Raw genomic sequence first — 21,568 nt, 5'->3', positions numbered from 1 at the left:
CATTGCCCAGGGCTGATGAGCTCGTGGACACCATAGGTGCTGCCAAATTTGTGAGCACCTTTGACCTCACCTCAGGCTATTGGCAAATAGCTCTGACAGACCATGCCAAGGAAAAGACGGCGTTCTCAACACCAGAGGGACTCTATCAGTTTAGAGTCATGCCTTTTGGGTTGGAGAATGCCCCTGCCACCTTCCAGAGATTGGTCAACCATGCGCTCAGTGAGCTGGAAGCCTTTTGTATGGCTTATTTAGACGACATTGCCATCTACAGTTCCACCTGGGAAGAGCATTTGACACATGTGGGTAAGGTGTTGCAGGCCTTGAAAAGGGCTAACCTCACTATCAAGGCCGCCAAGTGCCAGATAGCTCAGGGGAAAGTCACATATCTTGGTCATGAGGTAGGAGGGGGTCAAATCCAACCTCTCCCCAGTAAGGTACAGGATGTACAGGACTAGGAGACACCCACTACTCAAACCCAGGTGAGAGCCTTTTTGGGCCTCACTGGGTATTATCGCAATTTCATGGCAGACTATGGAACTATAGCTGCACCCCTGACAGCTCTGACTTCAACCAAACAACCTAGGAAGGTTATTTGGACTGAAGACTGTCAGAGGGCCGTTGATGGCTTCAAAGAAGTCTGTGTAGGGCACCTGTGTTGTGTGCGCCTGACTACAGCTGACCCTTTATCGTCCAGACAGATGCCTGCGACACTGGAATTGGAGCTGTCTTGTCCCAGTTAGATGACAAAGGGAGGGAACATCCTATCATCTTCATCAGTAGACAGCTCAAGGGTAGAGAATTTAGGTGGGCTACTGTTGAGAAGGAATGTTTTAGTATAGTTTGGAGCCTTAGGCGTTTTAGGCCCTACCTTACGGGGTCTACCTTCAAGGTCCAAACAGATCATAAGCCCCTGAAGTGGCTTATGCAGATGAAGGGTGAAAACCCCCAAAACTGCTCAGGTGGTCCATTAGCCTGCAAGGGCTAGACTTCACCATAGAGCACAGACCAGGTAAGAGTCACCATAATGCAGATGGCCTTTCCAGAAGGTATGTTGACCGTCCGGATGAGAGTGCCTATCCCGTGGGAGATTAGGCACCCTAACCTCAGTCTGGGGGGGGGGGGGTGACTGTGATGCTGGAAATGCATTGGAGGGACAGGGCCTCCCTGTCCTTGTCCTGTAGTCCTTTTTCATTGTGTTCTGTATTGTTTTCTGCCCTGGAGTCCATGTGGGACTTCTGGCAGTGCAGCTCTTCCTGTTTTTGGTTTGGTGTACAGCCCCATGGGATACCCCTATGGCACCCATGGGTGGGGGTACAACCCTGTGCCCCTAGTGTATGTTTTTGGGCAGCTGTGGGTGGCCACAGAGCAGGGTATGGGCTGGTGGCAGCTCCATGCTGAATTTGACAGGTGCTCTGAGTAGCCTCCATTTTGGGATACCCAGGCCCTGCCATTGGAATCACTTGATTCCTGATGGAAAACAAGATGGCCCCTCTGGCCTCTTTCTTTCTATTGCCTGTTACCTTGTTTTCCCAAAGTCCTGGGAAGCCCTGACTCTGTCCCTTCCCCCTGACTGGCTGTTGGGTGGAAGTTCCATATATGGTGTTGTTGTGAAGTCCAGTCCAGACTGTCTGGAGCCTTCCCAGTGACTGTATGTTGTGGGTACACCCTGTGGGTGGGACCTGGATGAATGGAGTGTGTGACCAATATGCACTTCTTGTTGTGGCTGTCTGGTTTCTGGCATGAGAGACAAAGACTGAGACAGCCCTGCCCGAAACTGGCCTGAATGCAGTGTGTAGTGTTGAATGGCTGGGTACTTGTCCCAATCCACCTTCCTTGTAGTGAGTGTCTGAGAGGGAGGTGGATGGCCTGAATGCACTGTGTGCCTGATTGGCTGATTGAATGCATGAATGCCCTTCTGTATGATTGGCTGCTGAGAATGACCCAGCAGTGTGGATGAGAGACAGAATAGTTTATCTGGGGACCTCTCACCACTGGAAATTGTTCAGAAGCTGTGTCTACACTTGAAGAGTAACTGGAACTGCTGATCCTCAACGCCCAGCTGGAAGAAGAAGACTCGCTGTTGCATTTGCTTCGACCTGATCTGAAAGCTGCCGAATTTGTCGAAGACTGATCCGAGAGAGGACCTGATAAGGCGTCCTCTTTCCATGCTCTGAGGGACCATCGAGTACCGCTGACCTTCGCCGAAACTCCCTGGAAGTCAGACCCTCGAAAAGGCTGCCGACCCGAGACGGGACCGCTGAGGAGAACGAAGTGAAGCACCCGGACTTCGCCGCTGACGAAGTCCATTGCCATCGACCAGGGTTCGCAGGTTTGTGTGACCGCTGGAGGCCCGTCGAAGTTGTGTTGCCCAGACGCGGGGACCGATTGACGCCGTGCCGCCGACGACCGGAGCCGTCCACTCCTTTGTGTAAGACTATTGAATCGAAGGACTCCCTTGTCCGCACCGACGACCGCTCTATCCTGCCGGAGAGGGTCAAGGCCCCCGCAGCGCCGAGGAGAATCCGCCGGCAGGTTTCCCGCCACCTGAAGACCACAAAGACTCCGACAACTCGACGCCCTTGCTGGGCCACAGTTCTTCAGAAACTCTTTGCGGTCCTGAACAATCAATCACTGAGGTGCCCCGCACACCTCATCCTCGCAGGACGTCGCCGACGAGCACCGCCTGGATCGACGCCGTGGTCTCACCACCCTCGAACTTCTCCTCGACGCCGTTGACGCCAAGTTAACCCTCTTCGATGCCTCTCGACGATCCGTGTCTCCTGCTTTAAAGGGAGTCACTCAAGAAGGATCCATGGACGCATCTTCGAAGAACTCTGCTCCACCAGGTACATTGGGGGGGTAAAAACATTATAGGAGAAAGTAAGACTATTGATCAATATATGGACTGGGCTTGTGCTATATCTTTATTTTACAGGTTTCCCAGGTGGGGGGATCTCCACATAGAACTGTGCTTAAAGGTAGAGGCCAGAAATCTGCCTATTGTTTCAACCATCTTGCTTTTCCTCCTTTCTCTACTGCTGGTTTCCTGGTTATTGATCTGCGTGACATTCTGACAGTATAGTTGATGCACCTTAATGAGATCTGATAATATTGGTGGTACCACTTTAGAATTGTATATATTTGCCATTATTGATTTCTGAGTGCAAAGTGCGTTATTGTGATAGTGTACATACCTTTGAATATTAATTATACAAAGACTGTGTTTTCAGTAATACAGTATGTGGACATTCCTTTGTGGGGGTTCGGGGACTACACTGTACTTAATAACCAGCCTGCATCACCTCCTGAGAAGCTAGGCCTTGATTGCTCGACCATAGCTACCGCATAGAGAATCTTGGCTGGGGTCCTCTGTGCCTCTCCTCTACCATATAGAGAGCAGAAGTACAGACACCCCCCACCGGTATCTTTACAATGGGTTTCCAGAATGTGTAGCTGACCTGAACAAGAAGCTCATCCAGGGGTGGATTAGTTCCCCCTGTCCTTGGTCTGGGAGGGGCGAGTGTCAGGAAAGATTTCCATTTTTGTGTAATTTCCCCTCCAGTTGTGAACCCTCCAACTTTTTGCTGTTGTCTGACCATCCTAGCCTGACTTTTTCCAGTGAAGCTCAGCCTCATGCTGTGCTCTGCTGGGTTTTGGCTCATTTTGTTATGGGGAAACTGACATGCCTTAAAGACTGTCAGTACTGGGAGACTTTGTTTCCCTTACTCTTTCATGTTGTTGCTAGTTCTTAGCAACATTTTAGACCTTACAGTACAGTGCACTGGGGACTTACTTTCATTTTTAAGGCCCTAAACACCCTCAAAGTATTTTTCGGTAGATGTACAAATGTGCCGAGGACAGAGTTCGTGGCAGCTGCTATTTTTCATATATTTTTAACCATTTTGTATGGTCCATACCGCGTTTACTGTGTTTGGACCAGGACAGTGGACTGTGCTCAAAATGGCCATACCACGAGGTTCTTTGTTTTGTTCCTTGCCCATCTTGTCCCTTTGAATTCCCCAGGTCGAGCAGACCCAGAAAAATCCTTATTTGGTCATGCAGACCCCCTCGCAAATAGAAGCTTTTGCATATTTCTGCATGCCTTCCGTGTGTGCCTCCAGGATGTGGGATGCACTGGTTAGTTCCATTACACATCCTGGGTGCCAGGATATCTGGTGGGCTGGGAATGACTGGGACCACCGTGGTCCGTGATTGGTCCACGTCTGGGATGGCTGTATGTGACCAGATCTCTCATTCGGTGCCCTTCGTTTTGGCGCAAAGGAGATTCTGGATAAGAGAAGGCACCTTACACCCATATCAGCTCGAACACTTGAGTTCTCACCAAACCTAGGATAGGAACCAAGTATCCTGAAACCAAGAAGCAGAGCCGAGGAACCACTAGTGTCCCGATGGAAGGTTTGGCACCCTGAGTCTGCTGTCCTCCCGCTGGACACCCTGTTTCTGATCGAACTTAGAATGTCTGCAAAGGCGCTTCTACCCACTGGAACAGTGGGACTAACTATTTTCGTCACCTCCAATTTAACCTGTAAGCTGGCCTTCTCAGATGTGTTCCTCGACCGCCCAATGAACTGACCAGCTATCACAGGACCTTTGCCCTGGGACAGCCGCCGTCTTGAGTTGACACTTGAGTCTTTGGAGACTGTAAGCTCTGGGTCTAAGGCACTCTCCTGCCAGGTTTCGTATACCTAGCATTCCTAGGTCTGGAATTAGGAGAGTACGCCTGAACCTGACCATAAGTGGACACTGTGTCATCCAGCTATGGTGACAAACTTCGTGGGTGCCTTGCTGCTGTGCCCCCCTGTGCCCTCAAACATGCTGCAGTAGAAATGGCCTGATCCCTTCATTAGGAGCGGAGAAATCACGACTGTCCCGCCACATAATAATCCCTGGAACACAGCCCTTGAAAGGCACAGAACTGCACAATTGCAGGATTTGAACCTGCAACTGAAGTGGACTTGACTGCCGAAGTTTGATCCAGGGTGCAGCGAGGGTTGGTGAGTACTGGCAACCCTTACCGGTGGCCCCTGGTGCATCCATCCATTTATACGCATGAGTGTCCCCTGAGGGCCACTCTTCTTTATCGAGGTAACCTGTGCTACCAAGCTATTCCCAACTTTTGGATCCTGCTATGCCCTCTTGGGGAGACTCTCCTCGAATAGTGGGAACTTATTCTTCACTGCCTCACTCACCTTCCTAAGCTGCTACAGCCCCTGCAAGATACCCCATTTTGGCCCAACTGCAAAATTGAGTGCATCAGCACCAAAAGTACTTTTGAGCACAAGGCTCCTCTCATCTTAGGTATTGGACTGCCTCTCAGTTAGGGTTTGAATTGTGAAGGACTGCCTAAACGATATTCACACTGCATGCTCCCTTTCTTTACAGGTTATGGACCCTTACTGTACACTATTCCTTTAGGTCATTGGTAATTGTATATATGTTTACTAGTAGTGTTGTGTTGGTCTAGTTATTACTGCTGATATTTGCTTTGTGTTTAATTTAAAAGGCCTATGTATTTTTGATATATACACCTGACTGGGAGTAGCTTTCGATCACTCCCACCCCTTCTGAGACCTAGTCTTGACCACCGCCAATGCTATCTTTATTCGCCTGGCTTGTCCCGAAGGTTACCCTGTTCCAAGAAACTAGGCTGGACTTTTGAGCCTCTGCCTACCTGGTCAGAGTTCAGAAACCCATTTTAACACTGACTCCCGTCTTGAACTCTGTCACAGAAGACTGCAAAGGGCCCTGAAGCGGACTCAATCCTATCGAGCACCAAGAACACCTACAGAACAAGGTACATTTGGGTTCTATTCCCCCTGGGCCTTCCCGGAAGGCCCATAGAGACATATTAAGACTCATTGCTCCCTTTGTGCTGAAGCCAAGTAACCTCAAGATGGTTGTGGTTATTAACCATACTGACTACCTCCGGTCAGTATCCAGAGTGCATCCCTTTTCCTTCTTTGAAACTCTCTGTCCTCTGCATTACTTTACAGGCAAGGTTGTTTTTCATACTTTTGCTATAACTCTCTGTTGTGATATTAATAAAGTAGATATTTTTGATACACCCTTGACTGGACAGTCCCTTTTATCATTGGGTAATAATTGTATTTTTGCTGTGTTGCAACTAACCAACGATCCACAACCTTTCAGAGATAAGCCACCCGTTACGTCCACGTTACCAAAATTGGACAAGGAGATTTATAATGTGCTTGTAATTCCAATCAGTTTGGATCTCTTCTAGTGTACTAGAGGTGTGGGTCTGATAGATGGTTTAGAAATTGATATTCACCCCTGGACCACTGGTACCCCAGAAGTTGATTCATCACAACAGTGCAGTGGAGGCTCATGTGCCTATGTTCAAAGAGTACCACATGTTCTGCTCCCCATCTCAGGAAACATTTTGTTGAACCCAAGACTTTTGCAGCACAGTGGGTGAAGCACCTTACCTGAAATATTTGCTTTTTCATAGAGCTTTGTCAACGTATACCTCAGCATATCCTCATCCCCAGACAACGCATAGGTGTTTGCCAGCATCGCCATGGTGTGTGTCCCCTCGACCGTCATTGTGACGTTCTTCAGAAACTCGAGAGAAATTTTCGCCATGGGGCCCTGCACAGTAAAAAACAAGAAAAGGCAAGAACAGAGAGGTTAAAATCTATGAGGAGTGACTGTGCTGTCAAAATGGAAAATCCTATACTGAGAACATACAATACTCGCGTATACATTGTTTCTTTATGTCACTATATACTGTGACAGGGTTGGGGACCGAACACTGTCAAGAGGGAATTGGGAACCCTCTCAACCTGGGACAAGAGGCCTAGCAGGGTTTTTGCCAGAGCCAGTCCTGCCCCATAGGCGGTGTTAGGAAAGATTTCCATTCTGTAGACTACAGAGTCTACTGAAGAAACCATAGGAGGTTGGTGGTTCCCCTTGCTGTAAGACCCTTCTTCCTGCAGTTGGCGCATGAAGTGCCCCATGCTGGTCACCTTGGCATCAAGAAAACCAAGCAAAGCTTATCCATGCATTTCTACTGGCCCAAGATGGGGGTGCAAGTAGAAAGTCACTGCAGGAGTTCTGCCACCTGCCAGTTATCTGGAAAAAGTGGCAAAATAATCAAACCTCCATTGGTACTACTCCCAGTGTGGGGGTACCATTTAAGAGGGTAGGGATCGACATTGTTGGTCTCCATGACCCCAAAACTTCCTCAGGAAATACGTTTATCCTGGTGCTGTTCAACCATGACACCAGGTATCCTGAGGCCATTCCATTGAAGACTGTTACTGCCAAGTCAGTTGCAAAAGCTTTCCTTGGCATAATTACTAGAGTTGGATTCCCTAAAGAAGTTGTGTCTGATCGGAGCAGCAACTTTATGTCAAAGTACATGCAGGCCATGTGGGAGGAATGTGGTGTCACCTATACATTTTCATACGCATATCGCCCACAAACCAATGGTCTCTTAGAAAGAGGTACCTCAGGAGGGTGTTGGCTTCAGCCCTTTTGAACTTCTGTTTGGTCTTCCTGTGAGGGGACCCTGAGCAATAGTCAAGGAGGGATGGGAGATGCCCACTCCCCGCATAACTTACAACATAGTAGACTATGTGCTAGGGCTCAGAAAGAGAATGGTACTCCTGATGGGTCTGGCTAGTGAGAGACTGAAGGGAGGGCAAGCTCTGGTGAAACACTGGTATGACCAGAAAGCTGCCATCATCAATTTCCCCCTAGGTCAGCAAGTCCTGATCATGAATCCTATAAGGCCTAGGTCTTTACAGGACACGTGGTCAGGCCCTTACACAGTGGTGGAGTCACTGGGTGAGGTCAACTATTTAGTGGACCTTGGAAGGACTGTACAAACTCCAAAAGTGTTGCATGTAAATAGACTAAAGGTTTTCATCCCAACAGTTGAAATCGCTGCACTGCTGATGTCTTCAGATGTTGAGGAGGAGGAGTCAGAACCTCTTCCTGACCTGTTCCAGGGCGGTCCTTCAGATAGCTCCATTGAGGGTGTCAAATTGGCCCCTCACCTGACTTCTGATCAACAAGATGAGGTAAAAAGTTTGCAGAGGCAATTTTCCCATTTGTTCTCACAAACTCCTGGTTTGACACCTTGGTGCAAAAATTACATTAACACAGGAGATAGTGTACCTACTAAAAATAAGGGATACGGATGTCAGACAAAGTAAGGTCTTACATTAAGACAGAGGTCAAGAAAATGTTGGATCTTGGGGTGATTGAACCCTCCAGTAGTCCTTGGTCCAGCCCTGTGGTTTTTGTTCCAAAGGCAGGCACCTCTGAGTTGAGGTTCTGTGTGGATTACAGGCCTCTGAATCCGGTCACCAAGACGGATGCACACCCCTTGCCTAGAACAGATGAACTGGTGGATACTTTGGGTGCTTCCAAATACCTTGGCACATTTGGCCTCACTCCAGGCTATTGGCAAATAGCCCTTGCCGAACATGCCAAAGAGAAGACAGCTTTCTCAACATCAGAGGGTCTTTACACATTCAGGGTAATGCCTTTTGGGTTGAAGAATGCCCCAGCCACTTTCCAGAGGCTTGTGAATCATGTCCTTAATGGGTTGGATGAATTCTGTCTAGCATATCTGGATGATTTACCAGTTTTCTGTGCCACCTGGGAGGATCATGTGAAACACCTTAGGATTGTGTTACAGGCTCTTCACAAGGCCCACTTGACCATAAAGGCCAGTACATGCCAGACTGGACAAGGTTCAACAGTGGCAGCCGCTTAGATAGGGCGGGAGGGGCGTTCCACCCCCCCCCCGCCACAAAGAGAAGAAGAAGAGACAACTCTTTTTGTTTTTGTGCCGGCAAAATGAAATCAATGTTTTTTTGCAGAGCTGCAGATTAATTATTTATTTATTAATCCACAGCTCTGCAGTATGCTGGGCTGCCAGGCCTGCTCTGCCCAACCTATAGAGCAGTGGGGCGCGTTCGAATTTACGTTATTTTTCACCATGTAGAGTGCGTGGAGCTCGTAGCTCCATGCACTCTACGTATCCCGTCCTCCCATTTGGGAGGCTGTCAGGGCGCTGGACGGGTGGCCCCTCACTGTTGGTGTTCTGCGCAAACAGCACAATAGAGGAGACTTCCTGTGGTCCTGTGCTAGCACTGCAGGCCATGCAGCATAGCAACAGGTTGTTTGGATTGTCATTGGCTGTTTACCAGCCAATGACAATCCGTGTGGGTGGAGTCGGGTCATGGGCACACGGTGTGCCTTACCTTCTTCTCGTTTTTTCCAGTTGCTGGTGGATTTAGGAGTCATCGTCGCACTGCAGTGAGCAAGGCCCAGCTGCCCAGAACCAGGCCCATCCATGGACGTGTGCTGCTGCAGCCCCAGGTAAGTGACAGAGTCAGCGACTAAGTTGTGTTTCTTTGTCTTACTTAAGTAAACTCTTAGTCTTCCATGCCGCATTGGCGAAGAAGACTAAGAGTTTCATTAACTGAAACTTAATGGCGGCCGCGGGACACTCTGCCTACATTTCTCACTGTGTGAGATGCAGCTCACACTGTGATGTAGGCCAAGTGTCCCGCGGCCAGATTCAGTGCAGTTTCATGGGTGGATCGCGGCCGGAACCGACCATAACCAGGGGGCTTGCCGCCCAAAGGCTGATCGGGGAAGACCTCAGCATTTATGACCGCATGTTGTGCCCGTGGCCGCCATCCGGCCTTCACCATCACCAGATTGCTGGTGAAGGCCGGATGGTGGGCCGCGGGCAGGACTGGGAGTCTGTTAGACAGCCTTGTGGAAGGGGGTGGGGGCCCGGGGTTGAGAGACATCCCGTGAGGATTTTGTCTGGCAACAAGCTGGGAGAAGGATAGATTAGAGAGGGGGGGGGGGGACAAAACTACTTCTCTAATGTTCCCGAAATCTTTGCACGACTTTCTGCAATGTTGCATTCAAATTCTCCACGCAAAGGGCTGTGTCTGCCCCCCTCTCCCGCTCATCTCCCCCTTACAGTCCCTCTTTACCCCCTCTCAAGTCGTACCACTCACAGAGTCTCTCCCGTATCTTTTCCTATCGGCTCATCTCCCCCTTACAGTCCCTCTTTACCCCCCTCTCAAGTCGTACCACTCACAGAGTCTCTCCCGTATCTTTTCCTATCACAATCGTTCTCCCCTCCCAGTAAAGGGCAGGCTCCACACACAGGTGACACGCACTCAGACAGGGTGGTGGGGATGAAAGAAGCAGACGGGGAAGGGGACGGGAGAGTTGAAAGCTGTGGAGAAACGCAGGTGCAGAGAGTGGGGTGGGAAGAGGGGATATGAAGAGGTGGACTCAGGGAGAGATGGACTGACAAGCAACAGACCTGTGACAGAAAATCAGGATAGGATATCCTGAGGACGAGGCACACTAAGAGGAGACGGTGCAGGGCCCAGTGACCATAGAGAGGGGCTGAGGGAGACGTTGTAAGCACGTGGTACCATTCAACAGCTCATTTTGGTAGAGGCAGGATCCTGTCACCTCTCCCGATGCTCCAGAGACATACACTACTTTGCTGGCAAACTACTGGTATTATTCCCATTTTGTTCAATACACTTAACGGCATTTCGAGCACATCCCTCGTATTCCCACATATCGAAACATTGCTTTGAGGAGGGAGGCGACGCAGATTGGGCATATTGGGTAGAGGGTATACAGTGCTGCTGCATACGGGGTGGGGGGAGGGGACACGCCAGAGATGGCTTGGAGCTGGCAGCCGCTCGCCATCGCCAACGTCCCCTCTATGGATCTACCATATGTCGTAGGCTACTGTGAATTCTGGTTCAAAATGCATTTGTATGCACATTGTGCAACTTCGGAGGAGCACTGACTGCACAGTCAGTCAGCCCAGGAGGACCCTGACTCCAGGGGCCAGTCCTGTCCTGACTCGGACTGGGCTGGCCACCGCCAACTGATACCCTCAAGCAACTCTGCTTCTGCGCCTGCGTTCTGACCTCCACCACCGCTTCTCTGCTATTCCATTACTGGCTCTGCAGTTTGCTGTTCCTGTACTGTGAGCCACACTCTATGCCACGCATCATACTCCTGACTTTCAGCACCCCCGCTACGCTTTGAATACTGTAACCAACATGCAGCCTCGCCGGGACACTTCACGTAGTGCCTATAACACTCACTGATATGCCAGTACTGTGCCCCACACACAGCCTTGCCAAAGCAGTGCAATAATGACCTTCAGCACCCCCTGCTCTTCCAATAGTGGAGCGCGTTTAGCTCTGCCACTGTACCGCAAACCTGACAACTAGCACCCTTTAATGTACTCTCAATATTGCAATGCACCCCATTCCTGACAATAAGCAGCGTCTGCTATCCCATAGAGAGTTCTGCCAATGCACCTCAATACTGAGACACAAGACCCTCCTGCTGTTGCTGCATCGGGCTCGGCCAGCGCGCCTCAATCCCAGCATATTAGCGTAGACCCAGGCCTACTCCAATGGGTCATGTCGATGAGCCTTGCCTCAAACATCCCAGACACAGGGCCGCCAACTCAGCCTTTCATCCTTCCCAGGGCAGTAAATTACAATGACGACCTAATGTAATATGCTGAGAAGTGTGATGATTCAACACAAGGCACTATAGAAAAGGCGAATTAACACATAGTTTTGAGGAGTTTAGTTAAAGATGAACGGCCACTGCAGATGTTTCAAAAGTAACACGTCACCCAATCCCAGGCATCTAGGAAAACAGCACGCTTTGTGAGTGATGGGATTCATGGGAAGATTGTTGGAATGGTATGCTGATGATCCCTAAATTCGATTCCAGTTAAAAATAACCAAATTACTGCAGTGCCAAACATATATAATTAAATATAATTTGTTTTTTTTTTATAACATGCTTAATACCGAAGAGGTTTCTAAGCTGTGATTTGTTGCTCCGCGTCGTTTTGCTTCAAGACGAGCACGTTGCCACTAAGCTGCACTACCCTTGTCTTCCAAAGGCGGTTTATAGATAGTGGTGTGGTGTCAAAGGGGGTCTCTTCTTTGGAGTGTGGATTTGATATGATATGGCATTTATAACGCACCTATACACAAGTGTTTGAAGGCGCGATTCTCTATATTTGGTGTAAGACGTACTTGGTTTTCTGCTCCTGGGATGTAGCGCATGAGAGAAAGAGGCACCATCACACTTGCACACTTAAGAATAATGTACCACCATTAGTATGTAAAACCTAATGCATTTTATGTCATATTTCAGTGGGTTTCGACAGTGAATTCCACATTTTGGAGTCCATCGCCCCCCACCCACCGCATCCCCCTTTGGGTGGTGTGGGCTTGCGCTCTGCGCACGCTCACTCCCAATTACCCTGAGAAAATGTACGCCCCACCAACTTTCAAACTCACCAGCTGCCACTGAGGTTCAGTGGTCTACCTTGGACATGAAGTAGGTGGAGGGAGGATACATCCGTACCCAGTAAAGTACAAGCACTACAAGACTGGCCTACCCCCACTACACAGACCCAGGTGAGAGCCTTTTTAGGAATTACAGGAATTTCATGGCAGACTGTGGCACCATAGCTGCCCCTCTGACTGCTCTCACAATTCCTAAGAAACCCAAGAATGTAACTTGTTCTGAAGAGTGTGGGAAGCCCCTCAATGGCTTAAAAGACTCCTTGTGCCAGGCCCCTGTTCTCAGGGCCCCTGATTACCAAACACCTTTTATTGTGCAGACAGATGCCTCTGACACTGGGATAGGAGCTATACTATCACAAATAGATGAGAAGGGTAAGGAACACCTTATTGGATTAATTAGTCGCCAGCTTAAGAAAAGAGAGCTCAGATGGTCCACAGTGGAGAAAGAATATTTCTCTGTTGGGTAGGCCCTAAGGAAGCTGAGGCCCTACCTCTATGGGACCCACTTCACTGTGCAAACTGACCATAAGACCTTAAAGTGGCTAATGAACATGAAGGGAGAGAATCCAAAGTTGCTCAGGTGGTCCATTAGTCTTCAAGGCTTGGACTTTACTATTGAGCATATGCCAGGTGTCCAACATAGCAATGCTGATGGGTTGTCCAGAATGTTTAACCAACCTGAACATGAGACTCATCCAGGGGTGGATTAGTTCCCCCTGTCTTTGGTCTGGAAGGGGCGAGTGTTAGAAAAGATTTCCATTTCATGTGTAATTTTCCCTCCAGTTTTGTAGCCCCCAACATTTTGCTTTGTTTAGACACCATAGTTTGACTTTGCCAGAGGAGCACAGCCTTCTGCTGCACTCCCCTCGGCTTTTCGCTCACTTTGTTATGGGGAAACTGACATGTCCTTAAAGACAGTCAGTACTGGAAGACTTTGTTTCCCTTAGTCCTTGTCAATGTTGCAACATTTCTGCAACATGCTGCAAGTGCACAATGTACCTTACAGTGCAGCGCACTTGGGTCTTCCTGTCATTTCTAAAGGCCCTAGATACACTCGAAGGATTTATTTAGGAGAAGTGCAGATGAACAGGGCTGGTGGCAGCTTATCTTTTCTAATATTTTTAACCCTTTCCTGCCAGGTAAACTGCTCTTACAGCGTTTGGCACGAATAGGTAGCCTGGAGCCAAAATGGCCATGCCACAAGGTTCTTTGTCCTGTCCTTTAGCCATTTTACCCCTTCACCTTCCCCAGGTCGAGATGACCCAGGTCAGTCCTTATTTGGGCATGCATTCTCCCGTGAAACGCCAAGCTTTTGTGGGCTTCGGCATGCCTTGTGGGTGTACTTACAGGATGTGGGCTGGACTGTTTGGTTCCAATGCACATCCTGGATGCCAGAGAATCTGGTGTGCTGTGAATTCATGGGACCTCCATGGTCCATGATTGGTCCACGTATGGTATGCCTGTATGTGAGCAGATCTTCCATTGGGTCCTCTTCGTCATGGCATGAGGGAGATTTTGGATAAGAGAAGGCTCCAAACACCCATACCATGTTGATCTCTGGAGTTCTCACTGAACGAAGGATAGGATCCAAGTATCCTGAAACTAGGAAGCCGAGCCGAGGAACCAGTGGTGACCCACTGGAAGGTTTGGCAACCTGAGCCCGCTGTCGTCCTGCTGGACCCCTCTGCATCTGGTCGTCCTAGAAGGTCTGTGGAGACGCTTTGACCCATTGGAATAGTGGGACCAAATATTCTGAGCACCTTAATCAAAACCTGCAAGTAAGCCTTTTTGGAAGTGTCCCTGGGCCAACAAGTGGGCTGACCAGCTTGCGCAAGACGTTTTTCCTGATACCGCCGCTGTTTCGAGGAGGCCCTTGAAACTTGGTTACCCGCAAGCACTCACACCGAATTTCATACACTTGGCTTTCCCAGGTCTGGAGTAAAGAGAGCGCACCCGAACCGGTGTACACGCAGTTACTGTGTCACCCAGCCGTGGTGATGAACTTTGCAAACTCATTGCAGTTGTGCCTCTCTGTGCACTGAAGTTTGCTACAGTGGAACTGGCCTGATCCATCCACCAGGAGCGGAGAAATCACCACTGTCACATTTGGGAATCAACGCTGTAACTTCGTCGCTGAAAGACACAGAGCCACGAATTTGCCGCAATTGAACCTGCAACTGAAGTGGACACGACTGCCGAAGTTTGGTCTGGAGTACGCCGGGTTTGGTGAGTAATTGCAACCTTTACCGGTGGCCCCTAGCGCATCCATCCATTTTTAGGCACGAGTAGCCCCTGACGGTCCCTCTCCTTTCCACTGCTAGTGCGAACTAGTAAACTATTCCCAACTCTTGGACCCTGCTATGCCCTCAAGGGGAGACCTTCCTCGAATACTGGTAACCTATTCTGCATCACCTCACCTGCCTTCCTGAGCTGATACAGCCCCTACAAAAGACCCTGTTTTGCCCATCTGCACAAGTACATTTGAGCACAAAGCTCCCCTCATCTTAGTGATTGGACTGCCTTTCAGTTAGGATTGTGTTTGATGCAGAAGGACCTAAAGACTATTTGTACTACCTGCTTACTTCCCTTTTTAGGTTGTGGACCCATTTCGTGCATTGACCCTTTAGACCCCATTGGTCTCGTATGTATGTATATTGATAGGATTGTGTTGGCTTAGAAGTATTACTGTGATTTTATTTGTGTGTTGAATCTCAAAGGCCTTGAAATAAATGTATTTGTATTTTTAATATATCTACACACAACTGAGAGTGATTTGTAAGTGTCCTTTGCTGTCTGTGCTCATTGAGGTTTTTCAGTCACCCTCACCCCACCTGAGACCTAGTCGTGACTGCCGCCAAGCTACCTTGATTGGTCTGGCTTGTCCAGAAGGTTACCTTGTTCCAAGAAACTAGGCTGGCCTTCTGAACCTCTGCCCACCAGGTCAGAGTTCAGAAATCTGTCTTAATAAGCAGGGCGAGGGATTTGAAAGGACCACAGTCTCTGCTCCCTCTACATGTGCATTTTTCCTCTTTTTTTGTTGCATTTATATAGCCCTACAAACCCTCAGGCAACTGAGCGCTGCTTATTATTACCCACGTGTGTGGTGCTCATTTATCGACTTTGGAAGAATGAAAGGCTGAGTTTGGCCCTGCCAGGATTCGAACCTGCGTCAGCAGGCTCTGCACGGATGTCAACACGAGTGCTCTACAATTGGCAAGTGTTACTTATCATCGCCCCATACCTGCCAAGCCCTGTTTGGCCAGTGTTCTCTTTCTTCTCTTCCACGACGCCAGAGACCAGAAGTCCTTGGAAGAGGAGAGAGCATGCAAGCAATAGGGAGAGAGCCAGCTGTGAACAGTAAGGGAGCCGAGCAGCACACGCTGCTGACTGGCCATCAGTATGCGCACGACCAGGCCAATAAGAACTTTGAAATGTACTGTTTTTGTTGTGGGCCGCCTTTACAAAATATTGGCAGGCATGCGCTTGAAATGATTTGCTTTAAAGCTTCACACCTATTTGGCACAACTCTGGGGAAAGAACAAGGTAAGGATTGGCCAGGGAGCCAAGTAGGCACCAGGAATAATTGGAGGGGAGGAGGGGAATAAAGGGGGTCACAGGGAATAGGGCAGTGCAAGGTGTTCAGGTCAAGTCACGAGAGGAAAAGGTGAACCGAGAAACCAGGCAAAAGAAGGACAGTGCCGCAGAGAATGGACGAAGATTATAAAGGGTGTGTGCCGGGTGAGGTATTGGTTGGTGAGAGAAAGTGGTACTTGTGCGTGGGATTGCATGTAAAGCAACTAAGGTGGTGAGTTAGACTAAGTTGTAGTGTAGGGGAGTAAATAAGGCTGAGTGAGAAATGCGAGAGAGTGAAAGGAGGGTCACTGTGGGAGAAGGAGGGAAGAGTGGAGTGGAGTGTAGTAGAGTGGGAGGATAGTGGAGAGAAGTGGGAAGACAGTAGAGAGTAGTGGGGGAGAGTAGAAAGTTGTGTGAGGAGAATAGAGAGTAGTGGACGGAGAGTTGTAGAGGGGAGAGAAGTAGAGTAAAGTGTAGTGTAGAGTGGGAGGAGAGTGTAGTGGAGAATAGTGGTAGGAGAATAGAAAGTAGTGGGAGGAGAGTGTAATGGAGAGTAGTGAGAGGAGAGTAGACAGTAGTGGGAGGATAGTGGAGAGTAGTGTAGTGGAGAGTAGAAGGTGAGGAGTAGTATAGAGCCATTGAGAGTAGCAGTAGACAAAAGAACATTGCAGTGACAGTGAGAGAGAGAAAGAGGAGAGCGTGAGAAAGGAAAAGAAAGAAAAGAACATCAGGGCATGGGGTACACGAGTGTGAAAAATAAAGACCAAGGTAGACCTGGTAACTGGAAGACTCCACTACTAAAGTCCCTTCTTCCTGTGTGACCCAAGGTTAGCATCCCCCTAGGATTCCCTTGAGGGAGGAAGAGAGATAAGGCGATTGCCTTTAGGTGCTCACCATTAGCCAGAAAGATTTTAGATGGTAGGTAGGGGTTACCGATCTCTTTGGTTTTTGGGACACCTGGTCTTGGGAGGGAAAATGCCAGAGGTGGTGGAGACAGAGAGAGAGAGAGAGAGAGAGAAATAGAGAGAGAGAGAGAGAGAGAGGGAGGGAGAGAGAGAGAGAGAGAGAGAGATCTTTGTAACACCTTGTTCAAACATTTTAACAAAAAACCTTGAATTGTCCTCAAGAATTGGTGTGTTCTTGAGAACATTTGTGACAATCAAATCGAAGACAAATCCAATAGGTTTTGCATTGTTATTGTGAAAAGCTTGGGTTTGTTGAGCATTACAATAGATTCTGTGTGTAATTTCGTAAAGGAGTGTGAGTCTGTGTCTGTGTGTTGTTGGTTGTGTGTGTGTTTTTGTGTGCCTGAAGTGCAGTAGTGAATTGTTTGTGTGACATTTGTAAAGTGTACATATAGTGTAGCACACTGCATATTTTAGTTAAGCAGGTCTTAACACCTCACAAGCAAAGGCAAGCAATTGGCGTGAGTTTATGGAGTCTACTTACTACGGGGTGTAACATGGTTCAACCACACACACTCACATATGCTTACTGCTATTGAAAAGCTCCAATTTTAGTTCAAAGTACATTTATTTGACATCAGATCCACTGCAACACACTCTGTTGAGGTGAACGTGTCAATCACTCATTGCTGTGCTGTTACAAATCAGAAGTGAGCAACACACTGCCCCGTCCCAGTAGAATATGTACCATGTTCACACACTCAAAACATTTCACACATGTTAACACATTCTACAAATGTGCAGGTTTTTATGCATTTTAGTTATTGTTTTCTGGAAAATGTGCCTGCACCTAAGGAGTCTGTGGTGCATTGGCGAACACGCATGCGCACAGGCTGCTGCATTCACGACGCAAATCAGATCCATGCGAGGTTTCGTTTTATTGCTTGTATTGATATAACACATGTACCTGCAGCCTGGTGACCTGCAATTCAAGGTATGTCTGTATGGCATGCAGTGCGTGCCATTAAATAATGAGCAGAATACATTTTGGAAATTCTTCATGTATGCTTCTTAAGAGTCTTGTATCAACCATTTTGAAAAGTCAACTGCATATAAAGAAAAACAATAGGATGAACACAATGATAATCCGATTGGGTCTGTGGGACATGTCATGGAAGGAAACCTAGGTCTGCCTCTGGAAGGCCAATGAATGGTCACGTTGACTGTCTAGTTTCATTGATCAATGCAACGTCTATGAGAAGATGACAGGCTGGCTATTTCCGCTTTTGATTGTGAGCGCCTGAACTTTGATGTGAGTTGGTTTAGTCTGAGAAGGTGACTCGGATGACATCACCATGATCAATGAGGTTCACTGTTCATTTGTTAAATCAATGGAAAGGTAATGGAGGCGGCTTACTGGGAGCATGGAATGCATCCGGATGGGATATGCTAATAGGTACTATCCTAGGAGCATTTTATCTTGGGGTCCTCGCCCCTTATTTAACTGATTCTCGAGACTCCTAAATATATCCTCTTTGTTTGCCCCATGGTGGCCAAACTAAGCAGAGTCTGGCTGCTCCAGCTGTCAGCGGGACGGGTATAAGACCTGGTAGACTGGCCTACCTAGTGACTTGTGTCTCTTTGGAAGTGGCACAGCCATGTGGGGTTGCTCAATTCCTGTGGCCGGCTCGGTGTAGGACGGTGAAGGGATGTCAGAGGCTAGCCGGTGAGGTCCTACGGAAGGGCAGGTCATTGGAGTAGCCGGGTGGTACATTGTACTTACTCATAGGATATTTGCCATTGATAAGGCTGCAGTACTGTATTTGCGCAATAGAACAATATGCTGGTTTTAGATTGTTCTATCTAGTTTTATTGCATATTCTACTGTATAATCGGTCAATTACACTGACGGTTGCTGTTGTTGTCACTGCACTAGATATGGCAGCAAATAAGGACTCACTTGAATCAGTGATGTGATGTTTAAAGCACTCGTTTTCAAAGAGCATGTCTCGTGAAGAGTTGCAAATAGCACTTCAGGCACCTGTCCAATTAAGTCGTGATTTGCGACAATGGGCCGTTTTGGTGCCCGGGCCTTTTCGGCATCCCAGTCCCACCGTGCTTCCAATAAAGGTTGCCATGTAATGTACAGAAAGGTCATTGCGGATCCTACTTTCGTCATGGAGCCATCCCCGGCATACAGACCAACTAATGACAATATCTCAGGCATATTGTTTGGTGGACTACAACATAAAATCAACGTATTTGCGGATGACGTTATATTATCGATAGCACACCCCTAAGCCCCTTTAACAGCCACTGAGCATAAGTTCCAGAGGTTTGGACTTGCGCATTAAGATAAACTATTCAAAATCTGAATTTCTTAACCTCAATATCCCCCCGATCTCCAATCTAGGATGGGATTTCAATTTCCTTATGCTTGGGTACATAGCTCCATACAATATTTAGGAATATTTAGCAATTCATGTGACTCCTAACTTTAGCGACCTATGTAGGGCTAACTACTCACCCCTAATTATGACACACCGGAAAGATTTAAATGATCGGACCACTCTACATTTATTGTGGTATGGGTGTATGGAAATATTTAAAATAAACATTCTCCCCAGACTGCTATACCTTTTTCAATCAGTCCATATCACCTACCAAAACAATGAAGGAATGGGAACAATTTTTAGACAAGTTTGTATGCTGGGAGGTGCACCTAGAATGAAGAAGTACACCCTGTACGCATCCAAGATAGGGGGTGGTGGTCTTGCCTTTCCAAGGCTATTCAATTATTAACACAGCGCAACTACGCCTCATGGTAGAATGGGTCTAAAAATAATCGGACAAGATATGGCTATTCATGGAACAAGCGATAGTGGGACGCTACTTATGGACACAACCCTGGCTACCCAGACACGCATGGGCACAAAGCCTATATAAGTATTTGATTACGAAAGCTACCTTGGAGGCATGGGATAGGGTTACTAATTCAAGGGTTCCACTACTTTCCCCTCTCCCCTTAACCCCTTTATGCGCAAGGCTGATTTCACACCAGGAAGCTTGGATTCTGGGTTCACTAAATGGGCTTCTAGAGGCCTAGGGAAGGTGAGAGACAAATTCCTGAAAGGTGCATCTCGCTCCTTCCAACAGTGCAAGGTGGACCTGGGGCTGGAGGAGTGGGTAGATTCCAGTACCTACAGGTACGACATTAGGTCCTTAACCCAATCAACAAAGATGCCATGGCTAGGTCACCCACTCAATTGGAATTGATATTCCAAACCTCCACGGAATCAAGGGGCTTGAATTCCACACTCCACAGAGTACCGAACACACGTGGCGTGCCGGACCGCAGATCCTATTGTGAGGGATGGGACAAGGATTTAGGAATACCTACTGAAACGAAGACCTGGGACCGGATTAATGATAGAACCCACACTTCATTCTGTTCATATCTAGCCAAACCCAAATGCAAATTCTTACGAGGTGGTCTGAGACACCAGCCAGATTACATAGAGTTAATCCTATACTATCAGACTAAAGCTGGGGGTTTCCCAACTACTCAGAGTTTCTGGCTGGAAATCAGATGTAGACTCAAAGCCATGCCGAATGTAGACATGACGGATGCCCCTGTGCTCTGCATATTGGGGGCTCATGAGACTTATACACAACTGATGAAGACGGGGATGATCAAGTTCTTCGCACATCTGTTATCGGGAGCAAAACGTGCGGTTCATCAGAAGAGGAAGCAAAAGGCCTCTCCATCTGTTGGCCAATGGCTGGATAAATGTTGGCATATTTTGGCGATGGAGAAGCTGTCGTCGAGCTTTGAATCTAACAGACTTGCCGTGACCAGGCAGACGAGGTCGCTGTATTAGTGGTTTTACTCATGATGACATTCCATGTTGCATTTGATGGTGTGCCGGGTTGGGGGCAAGGAAGAGGGAGGGGAAGGGTGTATTCACCCATTGTTTAATGTGTTGCTCCGGCTATAAATGAGAGCAAGAGACCTGGTGGAACAGAATGCTATGTGGTGAGAATATATTTCTGGCCATAGCAACGGCCAACATTTTACAGAGCCTTGATCTGGAAGGTAAAGCAAGCACCTAGGAGGGCAAGGGATGCAAAAGAGAACGCTCAGTTTGACACTCCACATCAAGGCTTCAAGAAACAACACAAGGAGAAAAATGGACGGGGTCATTATCCTTCCTTACTGGAACAATCATGATGATTGAATTTTGTAAAAAATGTCAATGAAACAATTAAAAAGATTTTTTTAAAAAAAATAAATAATAAATGCATTGTGGTGATTATGCCATAAAACTAATTTAAAAAGTGTCTTAAAAAATACAACCAAAGCTAAGACTTAAGGGGTGATCCTAGACTCCTCTCTGACTGTAACCTGCAAATGAATCAAGTCATAAGCATGCCATCTTTCTAATTGATGATCTGAAGGGCAGCTCAGAACACTACTCTCAGAGAAACATTGCGCCAGTGCTGCTCAGGCCATTCTTGGTGCCTGTTGCCCTATGCGCTGGGGTCACTAGCACTGCTTTGCAGCGACTGCAGGTCACCCAAAACTCCACTGCAGATATCGTTACCAATACTCTCGAGGCGCGCACATATCTCCCCTTTTCTGAGAAGGCTAAACTGCTTTATGGGGAAATTGATTTTGAGCTCTTAACTATAGCTCATAAAGCC

At 47.9% G+C, this 21,568-nt stretch overlaps 1 protein-coding gene across 4 annotated transcripts in view; it reads right to left on the bottom strand.

The window, feature by feature from the left end:
- The window catches only part of LOC138580215 (alpha-2-macroglobulin-like protein 1), a 1,347,911-nt gene that overhangs the window by 152,577 nt on the left and 1,173,766 nt on the right, over window positions 1-21,568 (bottom strand). For all 4 annotated transcript variants that reach the window (XM_069650572.1, XM_069650575.1, XM_069650574.1 and 1 more), the window contains one exon: window positions 6,468-6,630. In XM_069650572.1, the coding sequence (XP_069506673.1) occupies window positions 6,468-6,630 (163 nt within the window). The remainder of the gene's footprint in view (window positions 1-6,467; window positions 6,631-21,568) is intronic.

The sequence above is a fragment of the Ambystoma mexicanum genome, chromosome 3p (genome assembly GCF_040938575.1).
Source record: "Ambystoma mexicanum isolate Mex_15411 chromosome 3p, UKY_AmexF1_1, whole genome shotgun sequence".
Lineage (NCBI taxonomy): Eukaryota > Metazoa > Chordata > Amphibia > Caudata > Ambystomatidae > Ambystoma > Ambystoma mexicanum.
The sequence above is the reverse complement of the archived record's forward strand: the minus strand, read 5'-3'. Positions and strand labels throughout refer to the sequence as shown.